This window comes from Girardinichthys multiradiatus, chromosome 23 (genome assembly GCF_021462225.1).
Source record: "Girardinichthys multiradiatus isolate DD_20200921_A chromosome 23, DD_fGirMul_XY1, whole genome shotgun sequence".
NCBI classification, from domain to species: domain Eukaryota; kingdom Metazoa; phylum Chordata; class Actinopteri; order Cyprinodontiformes; family Goodeidae; genus Girardinichthys; species Girardinichthys multiradiatus.
Window position 1 is genome coordinate 15,220,620 of NC_061815.1, and position 25,706 is coordinate 15,246,325.

At 40.0% G+C, this 25,706-nt stretch overlaps 1 protein-coding gene across 6 annotated transcripts in view; it reads left to right on the forward strand.

Moving 5' to 3' along the window:
* LOC124860539 (rho guanine nucleotide exchange factor 9) overlaps positions 1-25,706 on the forward strand; it is a 62,606-nt gene that overhangs the window by 25,213 nt on the left and 11,687 nt on the right. For 2 of the 6 annotated variants that reach the window (XM_047353927.1, XM_047353930.1), the window contains 6 exons: positions 13,150-13,329; positions 15,609-15,698; positions 18,035-18,235; positions 19,921-20,100; positions 21,931-22,163; positions 23,108-23,237. In XM_047353927.1, coding sequence (XP_047209883.1) covers positions 13,150-13,329; positions 15,609-15,698; positions 18,035-18,235; positions 19,921-20,100; positions 21,931-22,163; positions 23,108-23,237 — 1,014 coding nt within the window. Of the gene's footprint in view, positions 1-3,731; positions 3,985-4,141; positions 4,422-9,200; positions 9,414-13,149; positions 13,330-15,608; positions 15,699-18,034; positions 18,236-19,920; positions 20,101-21,930; positions 22,164-23,107; positions 23,238-25,706 lie in introns of those variants that run through there. The other 4 variants (XM_047353933.1, XM_047353931.1, XM_047353932.1 and 1 more) reach the window with 4 other exon arrangements.

Below are 25,706 nucleotides of genomic sequence, written 5' to 3' on the forward strand. Positions count from 1 at the left end.
TCCTCCTTTGCAAAATAAGTAAAATAGTCTCACTCGGACTGAGCGGATTTCATTTGTGATCTTCAGGTTTAGGTTTAAGCATGGACTTTGGTTAGGCCATTGTAACCACATGAATATGCTTTGAACTAAACCAGTCCATTGTAGTTCTGGCTGTATGTTTAGGGTTATTTTACTGCTGGAAGGTGAACTTCCACTTGTCTTAACTAATTTATGGCCTTTAATAATATTGCCTTGTATTAAGGTCCATCCATCTTTCTATGATCTCTCCTTAGATTTTATTTTTAAAATGTCTTGCTTCGTAGCTGCACCTCAACTAAAGCCTGATTTTAGATGTTATGTCAACAAGCTGACCTCTGCAGCTTCTCCAGATTTACCATTGGCCTACTCTGTGCTTATCTGAATAATACTCTTTGCTCATCCTGCCAGCTTAGGTTTTATGGCCATGTCTTGGTGGGGTTGCAGTTGTGCCATACTCTTTCAATTTCAGGTGATGGATTAAAACATGCTCCATCGGATTCAATGTCTGACATTGTTTTGTAGCATGATTCTGATTTTAACCTCACAACTTTCTCTGTCCTGTCAGGTGCCTTCATTCGAGTTTATGATTGATCATGTTTGTTCATGCTGTACGTCAGACAAGGACACCACACATTTCAGATTTGTATTTGTAGAAAAATTAAAAACTATGTTATCATTTTCCCGCCATGTTATGAGTATGGGCTAATTTGTGTTAGTCTGTCACATAAATTCCTCCCCGTAACCTATCTTATGTCCTACAAGATGTGAAAAATTTTAGGGGTTATTAATATGAGACTCTTTTGTGTGGTTGGCATAGCTTTAAAAACAGGACAGAGAACAAGAACGATCATCCCGAGCAGGCTGAACATTTCAGAAGTAAAGATCACAAAACATTAAATTATTTTTTTAAATACTGCATTAGGAAAAAGTTGAACTATTTGGAAGAATTTTATAAATATTCACTTTGGTCTACAATGGAAATTACAACAGCTGCTATTTTATTCTTTATCAGTAATAAATCTCCTTCAGGTAGATTAGGGTGTTTCCAGCAGAAGTTAAGGGGTTGGGACCAACATAGTTGTGGAAATACTCTAAATTTCTGCCCCATTTTTAAATAGCATGCAGAGCAAACAGGGTACGTCTTTCATTAGAACAGGGGCATGTAAACCAACTGTGCCATATTTAGTTGACATAAAAATAGGCCAGTAGTATATCAGTGGAGTCAAATTGCGTTTATTTCGACACCTTTATTTGTGCAGGATTAGTAAATCCTCAGGAAACCTTACAAAGCAAGGAAACATGTTCATTTGCAAGTAAAAATCCTATTCAGCTATACCCTCTGTACAAGTTCACACCCATTAACAACAAGGTCAAAGGTCTGTTCACAAAAAATGAAATTTTTATGAGAAATGTCGCCAAAGTCAGCTGAAAAAGTGATCTAAATGTCACCAGATGACACAGTGTGCTTATTAGCATATTTATGACACCAAGGCATCACATTGGTGTTCTGCTCTCTGCCAGCCCTTTACATCCTCATCTAATCCTCTCTGTGCTCACATGCATCACTCAAATACAGCAAAAACTTCCCACAAAGCAGCTCTTGTTCACATATTGTTTCGTTACGGTTGTCAGATGGCAAAACAAATCGGAAATCAGGCCGATCAACCCGTTAAGACTTTTTTTTCATCTGAGTGTGCACTGTTTCCTGAGGTCTTAATGAAAAATATGTGATACGATTTGATCAAAACTTTACAGCTGTCATGTAGCATTTCTTTAGACATGTTTACTTTGTAGCTGATATGGTGAAAAACTTGAATTCACTCCTCCCCTCTCTTTTGTGAGGTGTGTTTTTGAAGATGGTTATGCACTCATAAATGACTCTTATTAATCCTTGTGGAGAATCTTCAGTATCCAGCCTAACAGCTCCCATCAGCCCACACTGCAAAGCAAGGGCTGGTACTTGGGAAACACTTTTTATTCTATTTATAATAGTTAACATGTCCCTCATCTGTAATTAAGCATGAATGGTTGGCAATAATCCATCCTTCAGGCTCAGTGTCATTATGAGTTATGAGTTGAACTGGCAATGTTTAATAAAACAGTACACAGCAGATAGGAGCCCTGAAGTGACACATTGGTCTTCTGGTTAGTTAAGGAACCAGTAAGCTTAATTATTTTGTGGCCGATCAGCTTTATAAGCCGTCTCCTTCCCTGTTTATTATTTTGTTTTCTTCTCAGTATGTTTTTTTCTTTCAGGTGTTTTGGAAATAACATGTATATAGTTCTTAAATACATGTCCATATAAATATTGTTTGTATGTACAAGATGTGCCAGAAAAAAATTCACAATGGGAAAATTGTCCTAAATTGTCTTATACTTAATGCTGGTAATTGTGCCTTGTCACATTTTCAAGCTTACTGCAGTTTTAGCCATCTTGTACCCAACCTTTTCAGGTAGAAATAACAGCCGTCTTGTGTTATAAGATTCACATGTCAATAGTTGATGATTTGAAGTAATTTTACATTTCTCTCCACTAAATTCGGATTACAACCAACCAATGGAAATTGAGATTGGAAATTAAAAGTATTATACAATCAAATTTGAAAACACTTGACATTTGAGCATTTTTGCAAATAACTCTATCCATGATTTATCTATTAGATAAAGAAAAACCTGCTATGGGATCATGGTCATGAACAAGTTTGCTTACATGAAATGGAAGGACGTTGGGTAAAAAAAGATAGGGGTACGAACCGATGAAGGGCCAAGTTGACCTGAAGCGTTCATGACGTTACAATCTTGGCTGGAGCTTCCAAAATTCACTAGAAAGGCAGACAACCAACTACCCGTTGGATTTAAAAAAAATGATTATCCTGTGTATATAAATTGATATTTGTGTGATTATAACAGATTATTATAAATAACCCCTCAACAGTGCAATATTGTTAGATTATTCAACATTACACTTAACCATTTTAAAGCTGTTTGGTGTCACAGCTCAATGTATAAAAAACATACTTGTGCTGATGGATCATAAAAAAAACAAGGTGTTGGCATTTTTGTTTGGGTTAATTTATAGAAGTATTTCTTATGAAGATTTGTGGAGGTTTGAAGTTAAGTCATGAGTTGAATGTAAGGAAGGGCGGGACACTGGACCTATAGTTAAATCTACCAGACACATGTAGACCTGCAGGAAAGACAATTTAATTATGTTGTTGCAGTTTATGTTTAGCCAGAGTCTCCAACTACATATGTATAGTTGAATGATTGGTAGTGGTGTTAAGATGTGTTGGTTGTAGCTGATGTGAAACGTGTGATTAAAGACTTTGGTTGATCTTTAAATGCTTGGAGTACCTTCTGAGCAGCTTGAAGCTGACACCGTGGCGTTGCTGCCTGACGTAGTGAAGCTTGTGTCAGAGGTTGTAAACATTGTTGAATATAATATCAGTTTTGATCATTGCACCTGATAAAAACTGGGATAGAGGCTGACATCATGCCAATAGAATAGTATAATAATAAGGCGAGTGAACTATTGTTTTACTGTATTTCTGCCATCATGTTGAGCTGTTAATGATAAGTCATCAATCACCACAACACCAGGACAATATTTTAGATGGGGTGGGAGATGAATGATGTTATGATTGTGATCTCAGTGGTCGATATAGTCAGAAAGGGGGCTGGCTGTGCCCCTCCCCCGGCTGTAGCTGATGTCTGAAGCCGGTAGTCCAGCAGCAGAACGCTGATCACTGGAGGACCGCCTCTCTTAGGCTGCCGGCACATCTCCCTGGTTCCCATTCACCGGAAGGCTGCTCAGCAGCTGCGAACAGCCTTCTCACAGCCTCTCTCTTGTTAGCCCCGAGAATCTATTGGCCTGGCTGTCGGTCAGCGCAGGGGAAGAGGCGAAAACACCGACAGGTGTTGACTAGCGGAGAGAAATCGCGGTGCAGACTGATGACGATGATGATGGTGAGGATGATGCATCTCTACCCGTGCCTTTGTGAAACGCCGTTGTGAAGAGGCATAGGGAGACATTTTTTCCCCTCACCATTTCTTCCCCATCGGTTATGGTGGATTTCTCGGCCGCTTTGAAGCTTCGCGTCTAGACTTGGGGGGGTGGGGGGGGAGCTGGGAACAAGCCGTTCACAGAGAGCTCTTCTCAGCATCGGCCCGCAGCGCTGCGCCATGGCCTTGGATGTCCAGACTTGCGCGGTGTTTACGGTGATCGCGGTTCTGGTGCTTGTGAACGTGCTGTTGATGTTCATCCTCGGTACTCGTTAATGGATCTGCGCTTGGGGCCCGGTTCGCAGCGCACCACGCTCTGGAGAGGAGAGAAAAGCGGTGCGCGTTGGTCGAGAGCGGGGACACCCGGCGCTCCATCACGGCTACGCTTTGAAATGAATGACGTTGGTACAACATAATGTATTTCTGTGTGTCCCCCCACCCCCCTCTCTCCCAGTTCTCCCCAAACCTTCGTTATGTCTTGTGTCCTCTCACCGTTTGTGATAGCTGCTGTTGTCTAGTGGTGGCTGTAGTTGTGCGGATCCAGGTCTGTGATGCTCTTACCTTCTCTGTGCTCACTGGAATTTCATATCACTCCTACTCTACCCCTAAATATGTCGATCCTCCTCTGCCCCATATTGTGAATTCAGATATTTTTTTCATGCAATGTTATTGTTTTAAGGATGAAATGAATCTGATTTTTTGTAACCCCATTCTACTACTGCGTCAGGACTTGTTTTTTTTTTTCTATTATGATCCACCAGAGCCACATTCACAACATGGCAGCTAATAGCTGCTCAGTGATCTATGTGCAAAAGTTAATGTGATATTTGTAGCAAATAGCTTTGCAAGTGAGAGGCCCCGGCTGCTGCTCTGGAGGATCATTGTGATCTCAGCTGAACAGTAACCGACAGCAGGCAGGGCTGGGCCTAATAAAGGAGGGCCTCCATCACTCCAGGTTTCCCCCATTTTAGATTCAGCTAAACTCAGCTCCCATTTCATATCCCCCAATATTCTCATTTGTCCAGTCTGCACTATTTCCACCTGACACTTGTGTGCAACCTGTTCATTTTATAGTGATAAATACAGGTGTGAAATCATATATTAACATTTGTTTCAGACAGAATGCCTTCTGAGTAGAAAGCCTTGTCAGGTGGTGTTAAGAGAGAAAGAGAGAGAGAAAAACACACTTTCTTGCCAGTGTAATAAAAGGATTGGAGGCAGGTATCATGAATGTTGTATGAATGTCAGAAATAGATATGCTAAAAGCCCGTTCCAGAGCCATCCATGACAGATCTATTTATAGAGATATGATGGCTAGGAATTGTTTAAGATACTGTATGTGCTGTTTCACACTCATGCCAAAGTGCTTTATCTTTTTTGTGTCTGTGCTTAAGTGGCAAGTGTTGTATGCAGGACCAGTTTTAGGAGGTCATTCCCCCCTGGGCTGAAGCCCGTTTAGGTGCCTCACCAACACAAGTTTCTTGGATGCATGTAAATTATAATTGATAGTTAGGTACACATGTACTTTGAGTTTTTCTGAAACATCTTTTGTGTTTGGCCTTTCATAAAAATGTCTTCAACGGTACACACAATTACTTAAAAGATTATAATAACTATGCCAAGCCTTTAAGTAGTGATTTAGCATACTTATTAAGATACACCAAACACAAAGAAGGACGCATGGAGCATGTGCTTAAAGTTTGCTGTTGTTACTTCCGATAGGCCTGGAGTTGAGGGCTAGAGGTGGGGCTATGACATCATCACTTCTAAACACCTGTGTAATGGTTATCTGCATGAAAATCTAACAAATTATTAAGTCTTCTTTGGAAACTTCTGTGTGGGAAAATTCACTATCCCCTTCATTTTTTCTGAATCTACTCTGTAGCTATTATTTTGTTTATTTCTACACCAGTTTCATGTAGCAGGGTGCACCATATACATGTAGATGCAGACATGGCCATCAACCCCTGCAGATGGGAACGACTTGCACAGATTGTTGTCCCCTTTTCAGCCACCAAATCAACATATGCAGAGTAATCAATAAGATAGAGAAAGTAGTTTTAACTTGTTTTATTATTATTTGAACTACCAGAAAACTCCAGGTCCAGACCTGACAAGGCATTCCTCAAAATTTTAAGAAAACCATCTGAGAGTGAGGATCAAGTCAGAATGTCATTTCTAAATCAGTAAGTGATGCTGCACTTTTACTGGTACATTCAAAAAACAGAAGTATTTGCGGTTAAAATGTATTAGTTTGTCATTCAATGTAGTTTATAAAATGTAACTTCTAGTTATATGATAACAAAACCCACACACAGGTGCATGAATACATCTAAGTAATTTTACTTAGTAAATACAGAAAGGCTTGTTGGTTTCTGTCACTAGGGGGCTGTGTGCTAGCTCGCCACCTCCTCCTCTGTCCCCAGAACCAACAACCTCCCATAACACCCACCAGAGTCCCTTGTTTCTCACAGTCAGTGTAACAGCCAAGCGGCACAAAGATTACTCAGTGCACCTTACCTCAGTCATGCAACACAGGAAATATTCTTCACAGAGTTAATTTATCTGAGTTCTTTTTGTTGACCTTTACAGGTCCTTCTCAAAATATTAGCATATTGTGATAAAGTTCATTATTTTCCATAATGTAATGATGAAAATTTAACATTCATATATTTTAGATTCATTGCACACTAACTGAAATATTTCAGGTCTTTTATTGTCTTAATACGGATGATTTTGGCATACAGCTCATGAAAACCCAAAATTCCTATCTCACAAAATTAGCATATTTCATCCGACCAAAAAAAGAAAATGTTTTTAATACAAAAAACATCAACCTTCAAATAATCATGTACAGTTATGCACTCAATACTTGGTCGGGAATCCTTTTGCAGAAATGACTGCTTCAATGCGGCGTGGCATGGAGGCAATCAGCCTGTGGCACTGCTGAGGTCTTATGGAGGCCCAGGATGCTTCGATAGCGGCCTTTAGCTCATCCAGAGTGTTGGGTCTTGAGTCTCTCAACGTTCTCTTCACAATATCCCACAGATTCTCTATGGGGTTCAGGTCAGGAGAGTTGGCAGGCCAATTGAGCACAGTGATACCATGGTCAGTAAACCATTTACCAGTGGTTTTGGCACTGTGAGCAGGTGCCAGGTCGTGCTGAAAAATGAAATCTTCATCTCCATAAAGCTTTTCAGCAGATGGAAGCATGAAGTGCTCCAAAATCTCCTGATAGCTAGCTGCATTGACCCTGCCCTTGATAAAACACAGTGGACCAACACCAGCAGCTGACACGGTACCCCAGACCATCACTGACTGTGGGTACTTGACACTGGACTTCTGGCATTTTGGCATTTCCTTCTCCCCAGTCTTCCTCCAGACTCTGGCACCTTGATTTCCGAATGACATGCAGAATTTGCTTTCATCCGAAAAAAGTACTTTGGACCACTGAGCAACAGTCCAGTGCTGCTTCTCTGTAGCCCAGGTCAGGCGCTTCTGCCGCTGTTTCTGGTTCAAAAGTGGTTTGACCTGGGGAATGCGGCACCTGTAGCCCATTTCCTGCACACGCCTGTGCACGGTGGCTCTGGATGTTTCTACTCCAGACTCAGTCCACTGCTTCCGCAGATCCCCCAAGGTCTGGAATTGGCCCTTCTCCACAATCTTCCTCAGGGTCTGGTCACCTCTTCTCGTTGTGCAGCGTTTTCTGCCACACTTTTTCCTTCCCACAGACTTCCCACTGAGGTGCCTTGATACAGCACTCTGGGAACAGCCTATTCGTTCAGAAATTTATTTCTGTGTCTTACCCTCTTGCTTGAGGGTGTCAATAGTGGCCTTCTGGACAGCAGTCAGGTCGGCAGTCTTACCCATGATTGGGGTTTTGAGTGATGAACCAGGCTGGGAGTTTTAAAGGCCTCAGGAATCTTTTGCAGGTGTTTAGAGTTAACTCGTTGATTCAGATGATTAGGTTCATAGCTCGTTTAGAGACCCTTTTAATGATATGCTAATTTTGTGAGATAGGAATTTTGGGTTTTCATGAGCTGTATGCCAAAATCATCTGTATTAAGACAATAAAAGACCTGAAATATTTCAGTTAGTGTGCAATGAATCTAAAATATATGAATGTTAAATTTTCATCATGACATTATGGAAAATAATGAACTTTATCACAATATGCCAATATTTTGAGAAGGACCTGTATATGTGAAAGATCTGTCGGAACATTCCACAGTTGTCTGGTTTGGATTCTGCTTTTAAAAAGGCAGCATCACAATTTGTACATAATTAGTACCGTTTATTTAATTAGAAATATTATTTCACAAAAATGTTAGCCAGACCTTCATATAGGAAATAATTACATTCTTTTTTGTAATGTCTTTCATGCTGCAGGTTGCTGTTTTGCCTTTTTCTTCTCCTGCGGTAAAATTACGACTGGCTTTCAGCAGATGGTATTTTTTTAAGGAATCTGCATTACACAAACAGCCTTTGTAGAAGGATGAACAAATTCAGATTTGGACACATTTGCCCACCCCTTGTCCATCTTTTGTGTTTGCAGATTTATTAAGATATTTATTTAAAACAAAGTAGAAAAATATTTTAGGCCCCCAAAAAAACTTTGATTCCCAGGTTACTGCCCTGGTAGGCCTCTGCTGTAGATTAGCCCAGGTTGTATGTCTAAAGAGAGAAGTTTGGTAGCAATGTCTTGAAAACAGATACTTCCATCACATGCCAAATCATGTGGGCTGGTGTTGTCATCCCTGTGGCACATCAAATAAACATCTTCCTTAGCTGTGACCTCACAGGACCCAAAATACTTATATACTTATATACAAAAATAGGAAAAAACAAGATTATAACATCAACTGCAAGGATTATGGCAACCACTAATACCTGTCCAAATTACAGATGTGTTCACATGTAAGCATGACAAGTAGCATATGACCGATGGTCTTGAGGGGGTGTTATCTTGTTCCTCTTTGAATGTTTGATTCCTTCAGGGCAGGTACGTTCAGATAGTGTTGTGCTGGGTTGTGTGCCATGCAGCCAGAAGTGTCAATGTGCATATGGCTTGTGAGTGAGTGAGAAGTGTTTTGTGTGAGGATGTGCGTGTGTTTCTCACCGTTTCTGAGGAGAGCATCTTTGATTGGCTTCCAGACTCGGAGTATAAGTATATTACATAAGAGGGCTGGCAGACACAGGGAGGACGGACCGCGAGATTCACTCGGTGCGTCGGAATACAGAAACCTCTTTCAGGGATAACGCCGTCTTGTTACTTCACATCTAAGGAGGACCTTCGCCTCTCCAGCTTCCTAAAGAGATTCAGTTATGATGATTTGAATGAGCGAGACTTCTCCATGTATACGCTCTCTGAACAGTTGCACATCTCGAACATGGTAAGGCTCGGACATTAAGCATGCCTGCATCTGCTCGGGGATGCTATAGGTGTTTTGGTGCAGCTGTGCTCTGGATGGAGACAGTAGGATGTTGGAATGCAGTGAATCTGCCAGTGCAGTGAATGCTGATGTGTTGAGCTGCAAAGATGGTACAAGCAAGTGAATCAGCTTTTTAGTCTTACATATTTGCCAGCCTCAAAAAAAGAAGGCATTGTCATATGCTTCTGTGTGTGGGAACAGATTTTCTGCATTTATTTGCATTGACCCAAATAGAGTGCTTGCAGTTTAAAAAGTGATTATAAGCTCTCTGATGTTTGATGTTGCATCTAGAACAGTACAAGCGGTTAGGCAAACATGTAATAATTAGCATTTGTTTATCTTTGTGTTTACCGTATGCCAAATGATCAAGCTAGGTATGGGGGTGTTCTAGAGGATTGGGGAAGATTGATTATGTAACGCTTTTAATTTATTCTGACATGTGAAGGGAAAAGGGATGCAATATATTGGAGAGTGCAGGACTGATCTCAGTTGAGGCAAACAAGAGTGCGGTGGGACAGGGTTGGGGTATTGACAGTAAATGCTCTATCTCATTTTCTCTTTCTGCGTCTTGTCCGTGTTACAGTCCATTGGTACCGACTAGAGAGACTGTGTTTGTGCTGAATGGGGTTAAAAATTAAGTGACACAGGAAGGAGGATAAGAGGTGGAGGTGCGGGAAAGGAGACTGACATGAAGTGAAAGCTAATCTGTTTTAGGTATCATGGTACAGCAGGGTTTACATTTTGGTTTCAAAATTGAAATTGCAAAATATTTTGAGTCACAGTGCTTGTTTCTTGATGACATCACAAAGTAGCATAGTGGCCAGAGGTTTCTCTGGCTGTGTGGACCATAGAGCTGCAGAGCTCATCCCTTCCCCCACTTGTTGCTGCGGACTGCTCTTTAGCTCCCCAAGAGAAGCAATAATTGCTGCTTTTCTGTTTTAAATCAAATGAATTAGATCATGTTTAAATTTTTGTTTAAAATTTTGTGTAAATACACTGAAGCTGGGCTGCACGGTGGTGCAGTTGGTAGCACTGTTGCCTTGCAGCAAGAAGGTCCTGGGTTCAATTCCCGGCCTGGGGTCTTTCTACATGGAGTTTGCATGTTCTTCCTGTGCATGCGTGGGTTCTCACCAGGTACTCTGGCTTCCTCCCACAGTCCAAAGACATGCCTGTTAGGTTAATTGGTCACTCTAAATTGCCCTTAGGTGGATGAATGAGTGTGTGCTTGGTTGTTTGTGTGTTGCCCTGCGATGGACTGGCGACCTGTTCAGGGTGTACCCCGCCTCTTGCCCATAGACTGCTGGAGATAGGCACCAGCTCCCCCGCGACCCACTATGGAATAAGTCGGTAGAAAATGACTGACACTGAAGCTGCTCTATTTTGATTAAGGTTATCACGCCTTAGAGACTCATACATGGCATGCCTAATCAATTGTATGCTGCTTTTCTTATGTCACCTTTGTCCAAAGGTGTTTTAGATTAAAAAAAATTATAAAATCAGCTCTCATTCTAAAGATATTTTTTTGGCACTAGTGGCCTTTATTTTTTATTTTTTTTTTAAAGTAGGCAGACAGGAAAGAGGGCTTGAGAGAGGGGGAGACATTCGTCAAATGTCACCGGGTCCAGGACTTGAACCCGGGACGGCTGCCTTGAGGATTGTAGCCTCCGTATATAGTCGCGCGCTTAACCCCTACACCATCAGCACCGTGCCCACCTTTGCTCTCATTTTAAATTGAAACCTACCTGCTTGATGTCAAAATGACTCTGTAGCTTGTCGGTTTGTGAGTGTAAAGCAGAACAACAGAGTGATTGCACGCACGCTTAGTGCTTACTCTTTGTTTGTGACAGCTCACGCACTCCTCAAATTTGGAAATAATCTGGTGCTTCCTCAAGTGTCCTTGCCTGTCATCTTTGTCAGCATCAGTGAAGCATCCTCATCTGTCACCATGACGACCACTGTTCTTTGCCTTGCAGGCGTGGACGCATCCCCTTGTGTTCACTCTTCTGCCCTGATTGGCTTATATCCCCTGCAACTACCTTTGTAAGCCACTGTGATTGTGGGCTCGTGTACAGGATAAGCAGGAGAAACTAAATAGTTTTTGTACCACAGATGTGACATTTTGTTGATTTATCATTAAATCAGACTAAATTCTAACAGATATATAGCTTCTTTGATTAAAAAAGAAAAAATAGATGCCTGAATAGAGTATAATAAATGTCATACCTATCCATGGGACACCGCTGTCTCCTGGCCTTTAATAACTCCTTACCTGGAGCTTAAGCATCGCCTGTCAGGCTTGGTTAGGACTGGCTGCTCTGACCACAGCCCCAGGGAATGGATGCATGGTTAGCTCTGAACTCTAGAATGAAAAACACAGAGAACAATTTTAGAAACGTCTCACAGAGCCGTAAACAGGGTTAACGTATACAAAGAGAAAAGTGTGGCTCATGTGCATATATGCATGGACGTGTAGCTGTCAAAGCCAGAAAGCTGAGTAGTCAGTGTGATGGGTGGTGAGGCTGTAGAGTGATGATGTCAGGCTTGGCTCTGTCTTCAGAACATTGTCTGCTGCCTATTCTTCCTTTAATGAGAACACAATTTCCTTCTCCAGGTCCCCTAAAGAATACTCATCAACCTACTGGCTTCACTGTTCCTACTCTACCTGAGACTTTTACAGTGCCTTGCTAAAGTATTCATAACGTTTGATTTTTTTTGTTTTCACATTTGTCATGTTACAACCACATAATACATTGTATTTTATAGGGACTTTTGTGATAGACCAACAGAAAGTAGTGCATTTTTGTTTGGCCCTCTTTACTCTGATACCTGTAAATAAAATGTATTACAGCTGTTTATTAAAGGTCCAAGAGGTTTGTTTGAGAATGTTAGGGAACAAACAGCATTATAAAGACGAAGGACAGCAGCAATGTGAGATTCAATAAATGATATCCCAAGCTTCAAACACCTCACAGAACACTGTCATGTCTATCATCTGAAATAAATAGAGATTGGCGCAACTGCAAACCAACTAAGCTAAGGCTGTTCTTGTAAATTGAGAGTAACTTGGAAAAACTTCAGAGATATTTATAGATCAACAAGATGTACACATTATTTATTCATGATTTGGTAATCAATACATAGAATCTGATGAGTCACTGGTTCATGATTTGTTGGGGATTATTTTGCAAAGGAAACAACAAGCCCTGGTTAAAGCATAAAGGAAGGTTATCTCTTCACATTGTTTTGCTTCTCAGCAGCTATATTACATTAACACTTGTACTTATTACAATGTCATAATGAGCCAATTACAGCCCTATGTAGAGACGGGTATACTGCCTCGGAATGCTGTGTTGTTTCTGCATTAATGGCGTTGCCTTTTTTGTGTTGTTGTTTTTCTTTTGTTGCACCGTGTGCCGTATGCTATTGTGGTGTTGTATTTGCATTGCAATCCGTGTTGTCATAGGACCCCTCTTTCAGTTGGGCATCAATTAGTAATCTAAGTGGTTTAAGGATTTACATACATTGAGGCCAAAATGAGGCATATTACTGTATTAAAATTAGCATCAAATTTGATTTATGTACTTAAAATGTGCATTTTATTGATGAATGTCTGTTTGCCCCTGGTTCATTGTTGCACAGCAGTGGTTTTATGTAATCAGAATAAAACAGAGCAAATCCCCTGTCTTTCTCCCCCTAGTTGATAAGTGGAGGTTCGGTTGTCAACGCTGAGGCGGTATGGGACCATGTGACCATGGCGGATCGGGAGCTGGCGTTTAAGGCCGGCGATGTCATAAAGGTGCTGGATGCCTCCAACAAGGACTGGTGGTGGGGCCAGATTGATGAGGAGGAAGGATGGTTCCCTGCCAGCTTTGTACGGGTGAGTTAGTGGCAGCCGTGGCTGTCAGTGAATCATTAACCCGACACTTTGACACATACAGAAAGGTTGGTACGTGAGCATATAGAGTGGAAGGGATAAACGCACAATCATGTGAACTAATGTACACAAATAAAGGAAGACAGAGTTTTATATTGCTTTATTTTAGGGATACACAACACCCAGGAAAGGAGAGAACAGTTAGCTTTATATCCAAGAACAATAAAGCAAATATGCTAATGAGGTTCTCATTTCCTTTTGCTTTTACCTTCAACTCCTCTCCTTGTTCAACTTAATTTTCGACAATTCCTGTGTTGTGATAATTTTACATCTTCCATACCCTATTAGAAGTCAAGCAAGACTGTATTTTCAGAGAAGTCTGGTGTAGCTACAGCACACTTTTGCAAACATCTGTATTTTTGTTTATTTGCAGCTCTCTAGGATTTTAATTTTAAACAATTTACACCTTACAGCCAAAACATTGTGATGAGGTAAAGTGTATATGGTATGAAAACAAGCACTCTGGAAGGAAAATAGATGTCACTTTAATACTCTATACCCTGCTGAATATTAAAACCCACAACTATATGCCACCAGGACAAACACTTGGATATAAGGAGATGTAATTTGTTTGACGCAAGCCCAAAAAAACACTTCAGACCCATTCCACATCTTGCATGGATAATGACCAACACCTTGATGTCCTTTGTCTATGTACAGACTGGCTTGAGCTGTTTTGGTGGCAAAAGGAGGATTAACATGATGTTAAGCAGGTGGTCATAATGTTATGGCTGAGAGGTGTATAATTAAAGTTTGACAACAACATACATAGTGGCTTACACATTTCCTTCTTAAGCTTTGAAACTTTCTTAACTAACTAATCTAAAAGGTGTATAGCCACATGGAGGAAAGCCACAAAACTCTGATATAGAAACTTTGCAGTGCATTCAAATTGAGATTTACACAGAACCTAACCTCATGAGTTATAGTAAGCTTAATTTGTGTAAATGTATTAATACAAATCTACATGTTTTTCTCATTAAAATCATGCCAAACATCATAAAAAGTACTTTTATATAGTGTCTTACAAAAGAATAGATGCACCCTGAACTCTTATTTTGTCTCGTTACAACCGCCAACTCAATGTAGCGCAAATTGTGAAGCAGATGAAAATTGATTAATGGCTTTTACCATTTTTTACAAATAAAAATCTAAAATAATATGGCGTGCATTTGTATTCAGTCCCCTTTACTCTGATTTGCCTAAATGAGATGCACTGCAACCACTTGAAGTTGCCTTTACATTAGAAAATCAAGTCCACCTGTGTATAATGTAATCTGAATATAAGCACAAACAGCGTAATTAAGACCAAGAAACACAGCAGACAGGTCAGGGAGAAAGTTGTGTTTAATTTAGAGCTAGATTATGAAGCATTATCCTAAGCAATCAGTTAAAAATCCATCATCTAAAATTGGAAAGAACAACTGTAAGCCTACCAAGACATGGACGTCCGCCTAAACTGACAGGCCAAACAAGAAGAGCATAAATCAGAAAAGCAGCAAAGAGGTGCATGGTAACTCTGGAGGAGCTGCAGAGATCCACAGCTCAGGTGGGGGAATAATTCTACTGCACTATTAGTTGTACATGCCACAAATCTGCCCTCTATGAAGAGTGGCACAAAAAGCTGATGTTGAAAGAAAGTTAAAAGTTCATGTAAACGTTTCCCACAATCTAGTAGGTGACACAGCTTCAGATGAGACCAAAACTTGGCATACTTGCAAAACACATTGCGTTGTATCATCAGCTAACATTGCACATTATTCTAACTGTGAAGCATGGTTGTGGCAGTATCACCCTTTGGTGATGCTTTTCCTCAGCATGGGCAGAGAAGCAGTTCAGAGATGACTGAGTTAACCATAGAGCTAGAACCCCAATGGACCTGTGAATCTTGTATCTCTGTGTCAGTCTATCATATTAAATCCTATGTAAACAAATCAAAGTTTGTGGTTGTAACGTTACAAAATAGTACAGTGGAATAGAATACTTTTGTAAGGCATCTCATTGTATATATATAGGCATTATTTAACCCAGTGAAGAAGTATGTAGGTAAGTTAGTAACTTTACTGTAGGTTCCAATGTAGACCACCTCCCGTCCACACTCTTCTCATGCCCATTCCCACTTGTCCACTCTTCCATATTCACTCCTGAGAGGGCAGGAAAGACAGGCTGAGTGACTGTCAACCAAACAGTATCTCTCTGTTCTGTCATTCTCTCTCTCCAAGGTGGAACCCCACCCTCCTCAGCCCCAAACAAAACAGGTTTTCTATATCAACCCCATAGCAACTCCACGGTTCCAAAACACCACGTCAAAGGTGCGTTTTTCCCAGCTTCCATCTACCCATCCAGCCTGCCCGCTCACCCGCCCGCTCCAGTCTGTCCACGCAACGTTCCTTCGACATTACCAGACATCAATGTACCCATGGCGTTATCACATCATTCCTCGACGGGGTCAACAGAGAGGCACCACTGATGAGTCAAAAGTAAAGACTGTGTGAAATGCCCTCTTACTGGCCTAGAGTAAAATTCTACATATTCTAACATATTCATGTAAAATAATTTCATTTTAGTATGATTTTTAATACTTATGGGTATCTTTACATCAAATATGAATCATTTTCCTCAATACCTTTTTTTACTATTGACTCAGACTACTAAGTCTTACTGCTGCTCTACCAGTTCTCGTCAGTGCTCAACCACCCGTCACTCTGCTTGTCTGTGGCGCTGCATTTTCCATCCTGTGTTTGGCATTCTAGACGTCAGTTCTTTGATGTACTCTTGGCAAACTGTGTGTCATCAGGTGTTGGCTGCTGGGCAAATCAAACCACGCTCACTTGACCCCTTATATGAGCATCTGGAACAAGCTTTATATGTGGATCTGTGTGAGTGAAGAGTGCATTTGGAGACTGCATGATTTTGTGAGGGAATTGTGCATTGCTTTAATAAAAAAGGTTTTGTAAGTAGCTCACAGGTCTGAAGTTGAGCTTAAAATCTCCTCAGAATATCTTTTTTTTAGAAAGAAACTTTTTATCATCTAAAGTATGATTGGCAGCATGTCCCTATGAATCTTTTTATCGTGCAAAGTTTGTGAAACTCTCGAAAAGAAGTGGAATTAGTTTATGTATTGTGTGTGTGTTTGTGTGTGTGTGTGTGTGTGTGTGTGTGTGTGTGTGCATTGATGTTCATATTTAGTAAATGTGTGAATGTAAATTGCAATAACTGTGTAATACTGACACTCAATAATGCTGATCATACACAGTGTCCTACACACTTGATAACACTGTGTAAAAATTATTTTATTAACCTCACCATTTACTTCAGTAACATAATCTCACACTGCAAAAAAATATATTTTTGAGCATATATAACCTATAGGGAACAAACATAACATCCTGAAAAAAAGCTGTTTCTGTAATATAAAGGTGAGTAACTACTTATGAATCAGAGTGTCAGGATACTTTTAGTTTGCAGTCCATGACTTAATTTATCTGGGGTGTAAAAATTGCGAGGCACAGAGCCCTGTTTATGTTAGCCACTGTTCAACATCAGAAATACAAGAAAACATTCCTTTCAAACAAGGTAAATTGATGCTGATCTTCATAAGTCAGAAGAGGACCACCAGAAAATGGCTTCTCTCCTAAACTTGAGCATATCTACGTTTAGAGCAAAAATTAAAAAAGTTTAAAACAACTAGAACTGACGACTCAGACTAAACAAAGACCTATATTTATCTTGTTACAAGTGAGGAGGATTGTAAGGGAGGCAAAACAAAATGTGGTATTAATTAAATGCCTTCTTCCTGCCAACCTGTTGTTTGGTAGCCGTTCAAGGAAAAAATCTGTTCTGTCATACATTACAATCAGAAAACATATTGCTAAACTCTACTGGGACTTTAGCTGGAATCATATGCTTTGGTCAGACTAAGATTGGGCTTTTTGAGAATAAGACATATAATGAACACTTATACAGCACCTCACTCCCACTGTTAACTATGGTGGAGGATCCTATCAGCCTGTTTCTTTTCTGAAGGCCCAGGGAAACTTGCTATCTTTAAAATATCAGGAGATTTTAAAGAAAAATCTGGTGTGGTCGGCACGAAAACTGTAAATGGGTTTCAGTAGGATAATCATGCAAAACCCATGGACAGATGAACAAAGAACACATCAGACACAAAACCAGCCTTCTTCCAAGGGCATCTCAGTCCCAAACCCTGAATCCTATTAAAAACCTGTGGGGTTGAGCTGAAGAGAAGTGAGCATAAGTGAAGACCCAGAACTCTGGATTTGGAGAGACTGTACAAATATGAATGGTCATAGAATCGCTCTTTCTGTATGTCCCAACCTTGATTAATGTAATAAGATAGAAGTAGGTGATGTCCTATTGACAAAGTACTGACAGCAGAGGTGCCAATAATTGTGTTTTCATAAAAAAAAAAACAGATTGGGTATTTCTTTACATGTGAGATTATGCTACTGCAATAAAAGATAAATTTATTTTAAGACTTTTTACATATCTTGTTGTGCTAATAGGTATGTAGCGTGCTGTATAAATATGTTGAGTGAAACCTTTTCCATCAGATTAATGCATCAAACCTAAGAGTGCTCATGAGCTCTTATGAAGTGGCTCTGTGTGTGAATGTATTTGTCCTCAGCTGTGGGTGAACCAGGAGGACGGTGCAGCAGAGCTGGCCGAGGGGACCAGCGAGGTGCAGAACGGGCACCTGGATCCCACCAATGACTGCCTGTGTCTGGGCTCACCCCTTCAAAACAGAGACCAAATGAGGGCTAACGTCATCAATGAGATCATGAGCACAGAGAGACACTACATTAAACACCTCAAGGACATCTGTGAGGTACTGAACACATGCACACATCCAGCAACACAAACATTAATGCACCTTGCGCTTCCTTAATAGCACTAGTAAGAGCAGCAGATGTAGTAAACTGTAAGAAGCTGAATAAACAAAAGCAGGTGTGAGATGTAGAGCAGGCTTTTCCATGCTACACAAGGATCTATTAAAAATCAGTAACACTCCCACATTCACACCTTTATCCGATTATCATATTTTATCTTTGGATTAAAAAACAGTCCAGAGATAAGGCTCTTCTTGTCAGAGGGATGTGAGTTATACTCTGTAGTTTTGGCTGCCTATAACAAACTTATCTTCTGCTGGGGGTTTAAAGTTACATTTTACCCTAAAATTCAACCTTTTTTTTTTTGTTAATTCCTAACTCCTCTAAAAGGCCTTTCTAGTGTTATCGATATCAAAATCTGATTAAAACCTTAAAATCTCACCACATTCTTTACCAGCCAGTCACATAATTTAAAGATACTATCCTGTGGTGTATTTTTTCACCAACAAAGGTAAACTAACAATAAAAACACAGCCAGGGAATCAAGTATGGGTTTTTAGTGCAGAATTTTACAAAACAATTAAGTTGATTTGAAGTGATCTGAAGAAAACAAACAATTAATTCTGCTGCATTAGGAAAAACTATGGCAGACAGTGACTTTTGGCAGATTTTGACATAGAGGTCCATTCCAGTTTTCCCAGCTCTTCTTTACAAAGCGTTCCCATGTGTTTTATTGGTGCCAAATCTTCTTCTTTCCCAAAGGGCTCCAATGTTTTGCTGGAGCCCTTTGGAATACAAGTCAAAACTTTCAAGAAGGAAACTGGTTTTAAAAAAGGCAAATAAAGTGGAAAAAAACAAGAAAAATACAAATGTCACCAGGGGCGTGTATTTGTGGAACCTTGTGTTTAAGTTTTTATCTTAATCAATATTGTTTTACACCATTGATTGATTGATTGATTGATTGATTGATTGATTTTACAGAAAAACCTGCCTTGTAGCTTGAACTAAACCTCTCTTGTAAAGCTTTATTATTACTTTCTCTCTTTTGATTGTGGTTTTATTAACAATAACTATAATACTACATGAGTATTGAGACAGACTAAGATAAATCCAAGTTAATTCAGGCTTGATTTTTTTTTCTCAAGAGCCAGTAGCAGCTGCAGCAGCTTCTGTGTGAGGTCATAGCAGCAGATAAAGCAGATAAATAGACCCATTTGACTTTGGGTGGTTTCTCATGCACATTTCTGGGTTATCTAATCATCTGGGCCTAATCCTCTGTATGCCCTTTGTTTGTTCTGTGGATGATGCGTAATGTTTAAAAATAGTTGCAATTATGCATAAATTTCACCTTTTCACCTCTGGACTTACTGCCAGTGGAAACACTCTGCATAAGTGTTGCAATGTAAAGAGTTTTTTAGCTTGAAAATACATATCAGAAGCCTGCTTACCTAATAGAGAGAAATGAAATCACTGACTATGATTATTTGGACTACTTGACATCTTGATATTTTCACTAAATGTTAAAGCATCATGACCTTTAATTAAACACTAGCAGCCATGTCACGATCCCTTCACGCAATCCTGAGTGGCAAATATGTGAACCTCATTTTTAAAAGTGTCATCCTTTAAAAAAGAAACAAGCCTCACAGTAGTGGCGTGCCATTTGTTTTTTTTGTCTTTGCAGGGTTACTTGCGCCAGTGTAGGAAGCGTGTGGACATGTTTAATGACGACCAGCTGAAGGTCATTTTTGGAAACATCGAGGACATCTACCGCTTTCAGATGGGCTTTGTTAGAGATCTGGAGAAGCAGTACAACACAGAGGAACCGCACCTCTCCGAAATCGGACCGTGCTTTTTAGAACATGTGAGTATTTTGTTTTTTGTTTACAGTAAAAGGAAGAGAGGATGAACATTTTTGGGTATACTTTTTAGTCACTGATTATGTAACCCTTTGGCCTGCTGTTGCAGATTTTAGCTGATTATGGCTGCTCTTTAAGAACTGTAAATAACAGCAATTTGTGCTCCTTTCTGTGTAAGTTGAATATTTAACTGTTTTAATACAGTTTGTTTAATAAAATAAAAAAATTGTTGTTTTTTTTTAAAACACTCCAGCATTACAGAGCTGTCTCTCTGCATCGCTAACAACCTACAGATACAGTGATTATCAGCAGTGTGTGGTGGCTAATGTTCCTCAATGCAGCCGTCCGAGGTTTGATCCTGGACTTTCAGATTCTGGATGTTTTCACCCATTTCTGTGTGATTATTGAAAATAAAGGCCACCAGCAGCATAAAATATCTTTAAAAAAAAATTTAACATATGTCATTTAGTCCGTTACAATACTGGTCTAATCATTAATGTTTTGTTTTTTTTCTTTTGGTTTTGAACACAAACAAATGTAAAGTGCACCTTATCACAAGATATCCATTCTTTTCCTACAAGATAGTAAATGTCAGTCATGTAACTACACAGTAGCCTCATTCTTGGTTTATACATGCTTTTTATGTCCTTATATCCTGACGGTTTAGCTGTTCAACACACAGCGCGGTGACCCTGACTAAACAGAAAGAGCAGCTGGTTAAAGTCTGAAAACATGTTGATTTTTACAAGCATATGCACAGCAGAATATAAACACAGAGGGAATCATTATTCCAAAACGTTACAGTCTTCTGAAAACGGCTAAATAGTAAAACGTATACCGTTAAACTTTGTATCAGGAATGCACTTCCTCTATTGATTATCTGGGTGTCAGTTGCTGAATATGGGGATATTTGATCTGGAGAGACAAGCACTGTTTAAAATAGGAACTGTAGTGAATGCTGTGCGCCTCAAGTGAGGACATCCTGCATGCCTGAATTCTCTCTAGACATCTGGCAAGAAGGTTTACCCACAGCTATAAGTGACCTATCTGTCATTTAGGAGTTTTTTTTATTTAGGAACAGAGGCAACGTCACTCCATGCCTGAGAGAACTATTGCTGTAACAATCTTAAACAAGATTTTACTACTACTTTAAAACAAAGACAAAAAGATGACAGAGTTGACATTTTAAACTGTCTTTAGTATCCTATATCAGCTATTGGCACAGTTAAAGTGATTACTATTACTAGCATGAGTCCTTGGCTACTCAAAACAGAACAGCTTGGCTGTAATAGTTAGCTTCATGTTTTCTACTGACATGTATCCCCTGTTTAAAAGTAACAATATGAATCAATATGTGTCTGTAGAAAATACCTCTTCCTTTCTGGAAGCCTCTTACACCTGCTGTACTTCCCCTGAATGTACCAGTTGTGACAACAGCTAACTGAGCCTCCTTTACTAGCAGTGTCCACACCGAAGGGTGTTACAGTCAGCCAAACATAGTAGATCTTGGGTAAGGTACATTCACTTATCAGGTCTGGTCAAGTATAAAATCATCCTGGTTACCATCAGATTTCTAGATGCCTGTCTAGCTACAACTAATAGTTTTGGGGGTGTTCGCAATTTGAGCTAAACTATCTAAGAAAGGTCAGGTAATATTAAAGTTTTCGAAGTAATTAAGGGAACCGGCTGACAGTTAAAGATAAAAGTACGACATTATCCTGAGGTTAAAGATCCAGATTCTTTTATGTACATACCTGTAGTCCAGCTGTACACTTAACCGAGTTTACAGTCTTTCATCTCCTCTGATGATAAATGTCCCCTCCTTTACATTGCAGCAAGATGGATTCTGGATCTATTCAGAATACTGCAACAACCACTTGGATGCCTGTATGGAGTTAAGCAAACTGATGAGGGATGGCAGGTATCAGCACTTCTTCGAGGCTTGTCGCCTCCTCCAGCAAATGATTGACATCGCTATAGACGGCTTCTTGCTTACCCCTGTCCAGAAAATCTGCAAATATCCCCTACAGTTGGCCGAACTTCTGAAATATACTGCACAAGACCACAGGTATTATCTGCTTTAGAGTTATTCCATGATGTTAGAACTTGTACTGATGCATCATTGCATTCCCAGATGCACCTTGCTACAATGTATGTCCTGCAGGTGTTGAGTTTATTCTACTGAAGCAGTAATTTTCCATGCTTGAACTGAAACAGATGTAGAGCCACCAATATGCATCCAGACTGGAAAATCGCAATCTTCATTTTGTTTTGATGGCGCTTTCCAGGAGCAATTTGCTAAAAACTGTACATAAATACCAGATTTCTCTAGTACGTGCTGCAGTTTTTCACAATCTCCATGCGCAGTGCAGGAGCTGGATGGACAATGTAAACATTTGCACATGCACTCTCACACCCAAATGCATACGTGAGGATCCAGATGTGCAAAGTCATCCAAGTGAGGCCACATAAACCCTATGCAAGTGATTCAGCATGTCTCCGCCAGCTCCAGGTCATTCACAAACCAAGCATCCTCATCCAGAGAGGGACTGGTGCCAGCTCTGCCAGAAAAGCCTGCCAGATCACAGTGTTTCACTGTTTGTGAGCTGTGGAGAATCTGCCAGATATAGGCCTGTGCCTGTCTCATTTGTTCACACAACACTGTGACACAAACACACACACACACACACACGTTATCTTCCAAAGTGAGGATTGGATCTGTAGCACGTCTTAGCCAGAGGGATAAATCCAGCTCAGTTTGCATAGATGCTGTCAGACCTTACTGTGATTAAAGAGACAGCTGAATGAAATTAAATGGCTGTGTGTTAATTTGACTGTATTTCAATGGACTTACCCCACTTACTTAGTTGAGTTTATCACCACTGCCTTTAATAGGCTTCTCTGTATCCCTCACTAATGCAGCATAATATATCTTTGAGTGGCCGAACTCCAAGAGCTATAACTACAACCCTTTAACACTCCCGAGTAATTACGTATACCTTGTGTCTGTAGCGACTATCGATACGTGGCAGCTGCCTTGGCCGTAATGCGAAACGTCACTCAGCAGATCAATGAGAGGAAAAGGAGGCTGGAGAACATCGACAAGATCGCCCAGTGGCAAGCCTCAGTTCTCGACTGGGAGGTATGTACACCGTGAAAAAGGTTTTCCTAGTCAGATTTGTTTACCTGTTTTGTTGTACCTTCGTCTCCGGTAAAATTAAAAATACATACAGTACAGACCAAAGGTTTGGACACACCTTCTCATTCAAAGTGTTGTCTTTATTTTCATGACTATGAATATTGTAGCTTCACACTGAAGGCATCAAAACTATGAATTAACACATGTGGACTTATATACTGAACAAAAAAGTGTGAAACAACTGAAAATATGTCTTATATTCTAGGTTCTTCAAAGGCGCCACCTTTTGCTTTGATTACTGCTCCACACACTCTTGGTATTCTGTTGATGATCTTCAAGAGGTAGTCACCTGAAATGATTTTCACTTCACAGGTGTGTCCTGTCAGGTTTAATAAGGATTTCAAGCCTTATAAATGGGGTTGGGACCATCAGTTGTGTTGTGCAGGACACAGCTGATAGTCCTACTGAATAAACTGTTAGAATTTGTATTATGGCAAGAAAATAGCAGCTAAGTAAAGAAACACGAGTGGCCATCATTACTTTAAGAAATGAAGGTCAGTCAGTCCGAACAATTGGGAAAACTTTGAAAGTGTCCCCAAGTCAAGTCGCAAAAACCATCAAGCGCTACAAAGAAACTGGCTCTCATGAGGACCGCCCCAGGAAAGGAAGACCAAGAGTCACCTCTGCTGCGGACGATAAGTTCATCCGAGTCACCAGCCTCAGAAATCGCAGGTTAACAGCAGCTCAGATTAGAGAACAGGTCAATGCCACACAGAGTTCTAGCAGCAGACACATCTGTAGAACAACTGTTAAGAGGAGACTGTGTGAATCAGGCCTTCATGGTAAAATAGCTGCTAGGAAACCACTGCTGAGGACAGGCAACAAGCAGAAGAGACTTGTTTGGGCTAAAGAACACAAGGAATGGACATTAGACCAGTGGAAATCTGTGCTTTGGTCTGATGAGTCCAACTTTGAGATCTTTGGTTCCAACCACCGTTTCTTTGTGCGGCGCAGAAGAGGTGAACGGATGGACTCTACATGCCTGGTTCCCACCGTGAAGCATGGAGGAGGAGGTGTGATGGTTTGTGGGTGCTTTGCTGGTGACACTGTTGGGGATTTATTCAAAATTGAAGGCATACTGAACCAGCATGGCTACCACAGCATCTTGCAGCGGCATGCTATTCCATCCGGTTTGCGTTTAGTTGGACCATCATTTATTTTTCAACAGGACAATGACCCCAAACACACCTCCAGGCTGTGTAAGGGCTATTTGACCAAGAAGGAGAGTGATGGGGTGCTGCGCCAGATGACCTGGCCTCCACAGTCACCGGACCTGAACCAAATCGAGATGGTTTGGGGTGAGCTGGACCGCAGAGTGAAGGCAAAAGGGCCAACAAGTGCTAAGCATCTCTGGGAACTCCTTCAAGACTGTTGGAAAACCATTTCAGGTGACTACCTCTTGAAGCTCATCAACAGAATACCAAGAGTGTGCGGAGCAGTAATCTAAGCAAAAGGTGGCTACTTTGAAGAACCTAGAATATAAGACATATTTTCAGTTGTTTCACACCTTTTTGTTCAGTATATAATTCCACGTGTTAATTCATAGTTTTGATGCCTTCAGTGTGAAGCTACAATATTCATAGTCATGAAAATAAAGAAAACTCTTTGAATGAGAAGGTGTGTCCAAACCTTTGGTCTGTACTATATGTATTTTTAATTTTACCGGAGACGAAGGTACAACAAAACAGGTAAACAAATCTGACTAGGAATATTTCATCTTAAGTGTTTCACACAGTATGAGAGCCATGAGCAAAAGTACCATGGCATCACAGTATTTATACATGGATTTAAAGAGAAATGTAAAACATTTATTGTTCAGATCATATTTAGAAAATCAACAAGTATTAACGTGACTGCAAAAACAGTATAATATATTGATTATTACAGTTCTAATAATGTTATTACATTATTATTATTATAACTTTTTGCTGTACTAACACTAGTATCATTAGCTGATATTAGTTGGTTAATTAGTAGGGCTATCTTCTCAGGTAACTAGTCTTCAGTCTGCTGCTTATCGTAAATGATGGTGATTTGATGATTTATTTATTTATTTCAGACAATGATTTCAGACAATGACAAACAACAGTAAATAAATAAATCAATTTCAGAAATGCTTATAACAAACAAACAAATATCCAAATACCATACAAAGAAGTGTTTGGTAAACATTAAATTAAATTAAATTTCCAGTTCCAAATAAATTAAATTAACTTAAACACAAATAGAAACCAGTAAAATAAACATTTTCCAACAATGGAAGCTGATGGTCATAGCTCATCAGCATTAACATAAAGGGATCGTTCTGATATTGTGAAATAGGGCGTGAAGTTATTATCACTTAACTTACCTATAGTAGTAAGATGTCATATCACACTGAGATTTTAGAAAAGCAAATAAATCCTGCAAGTT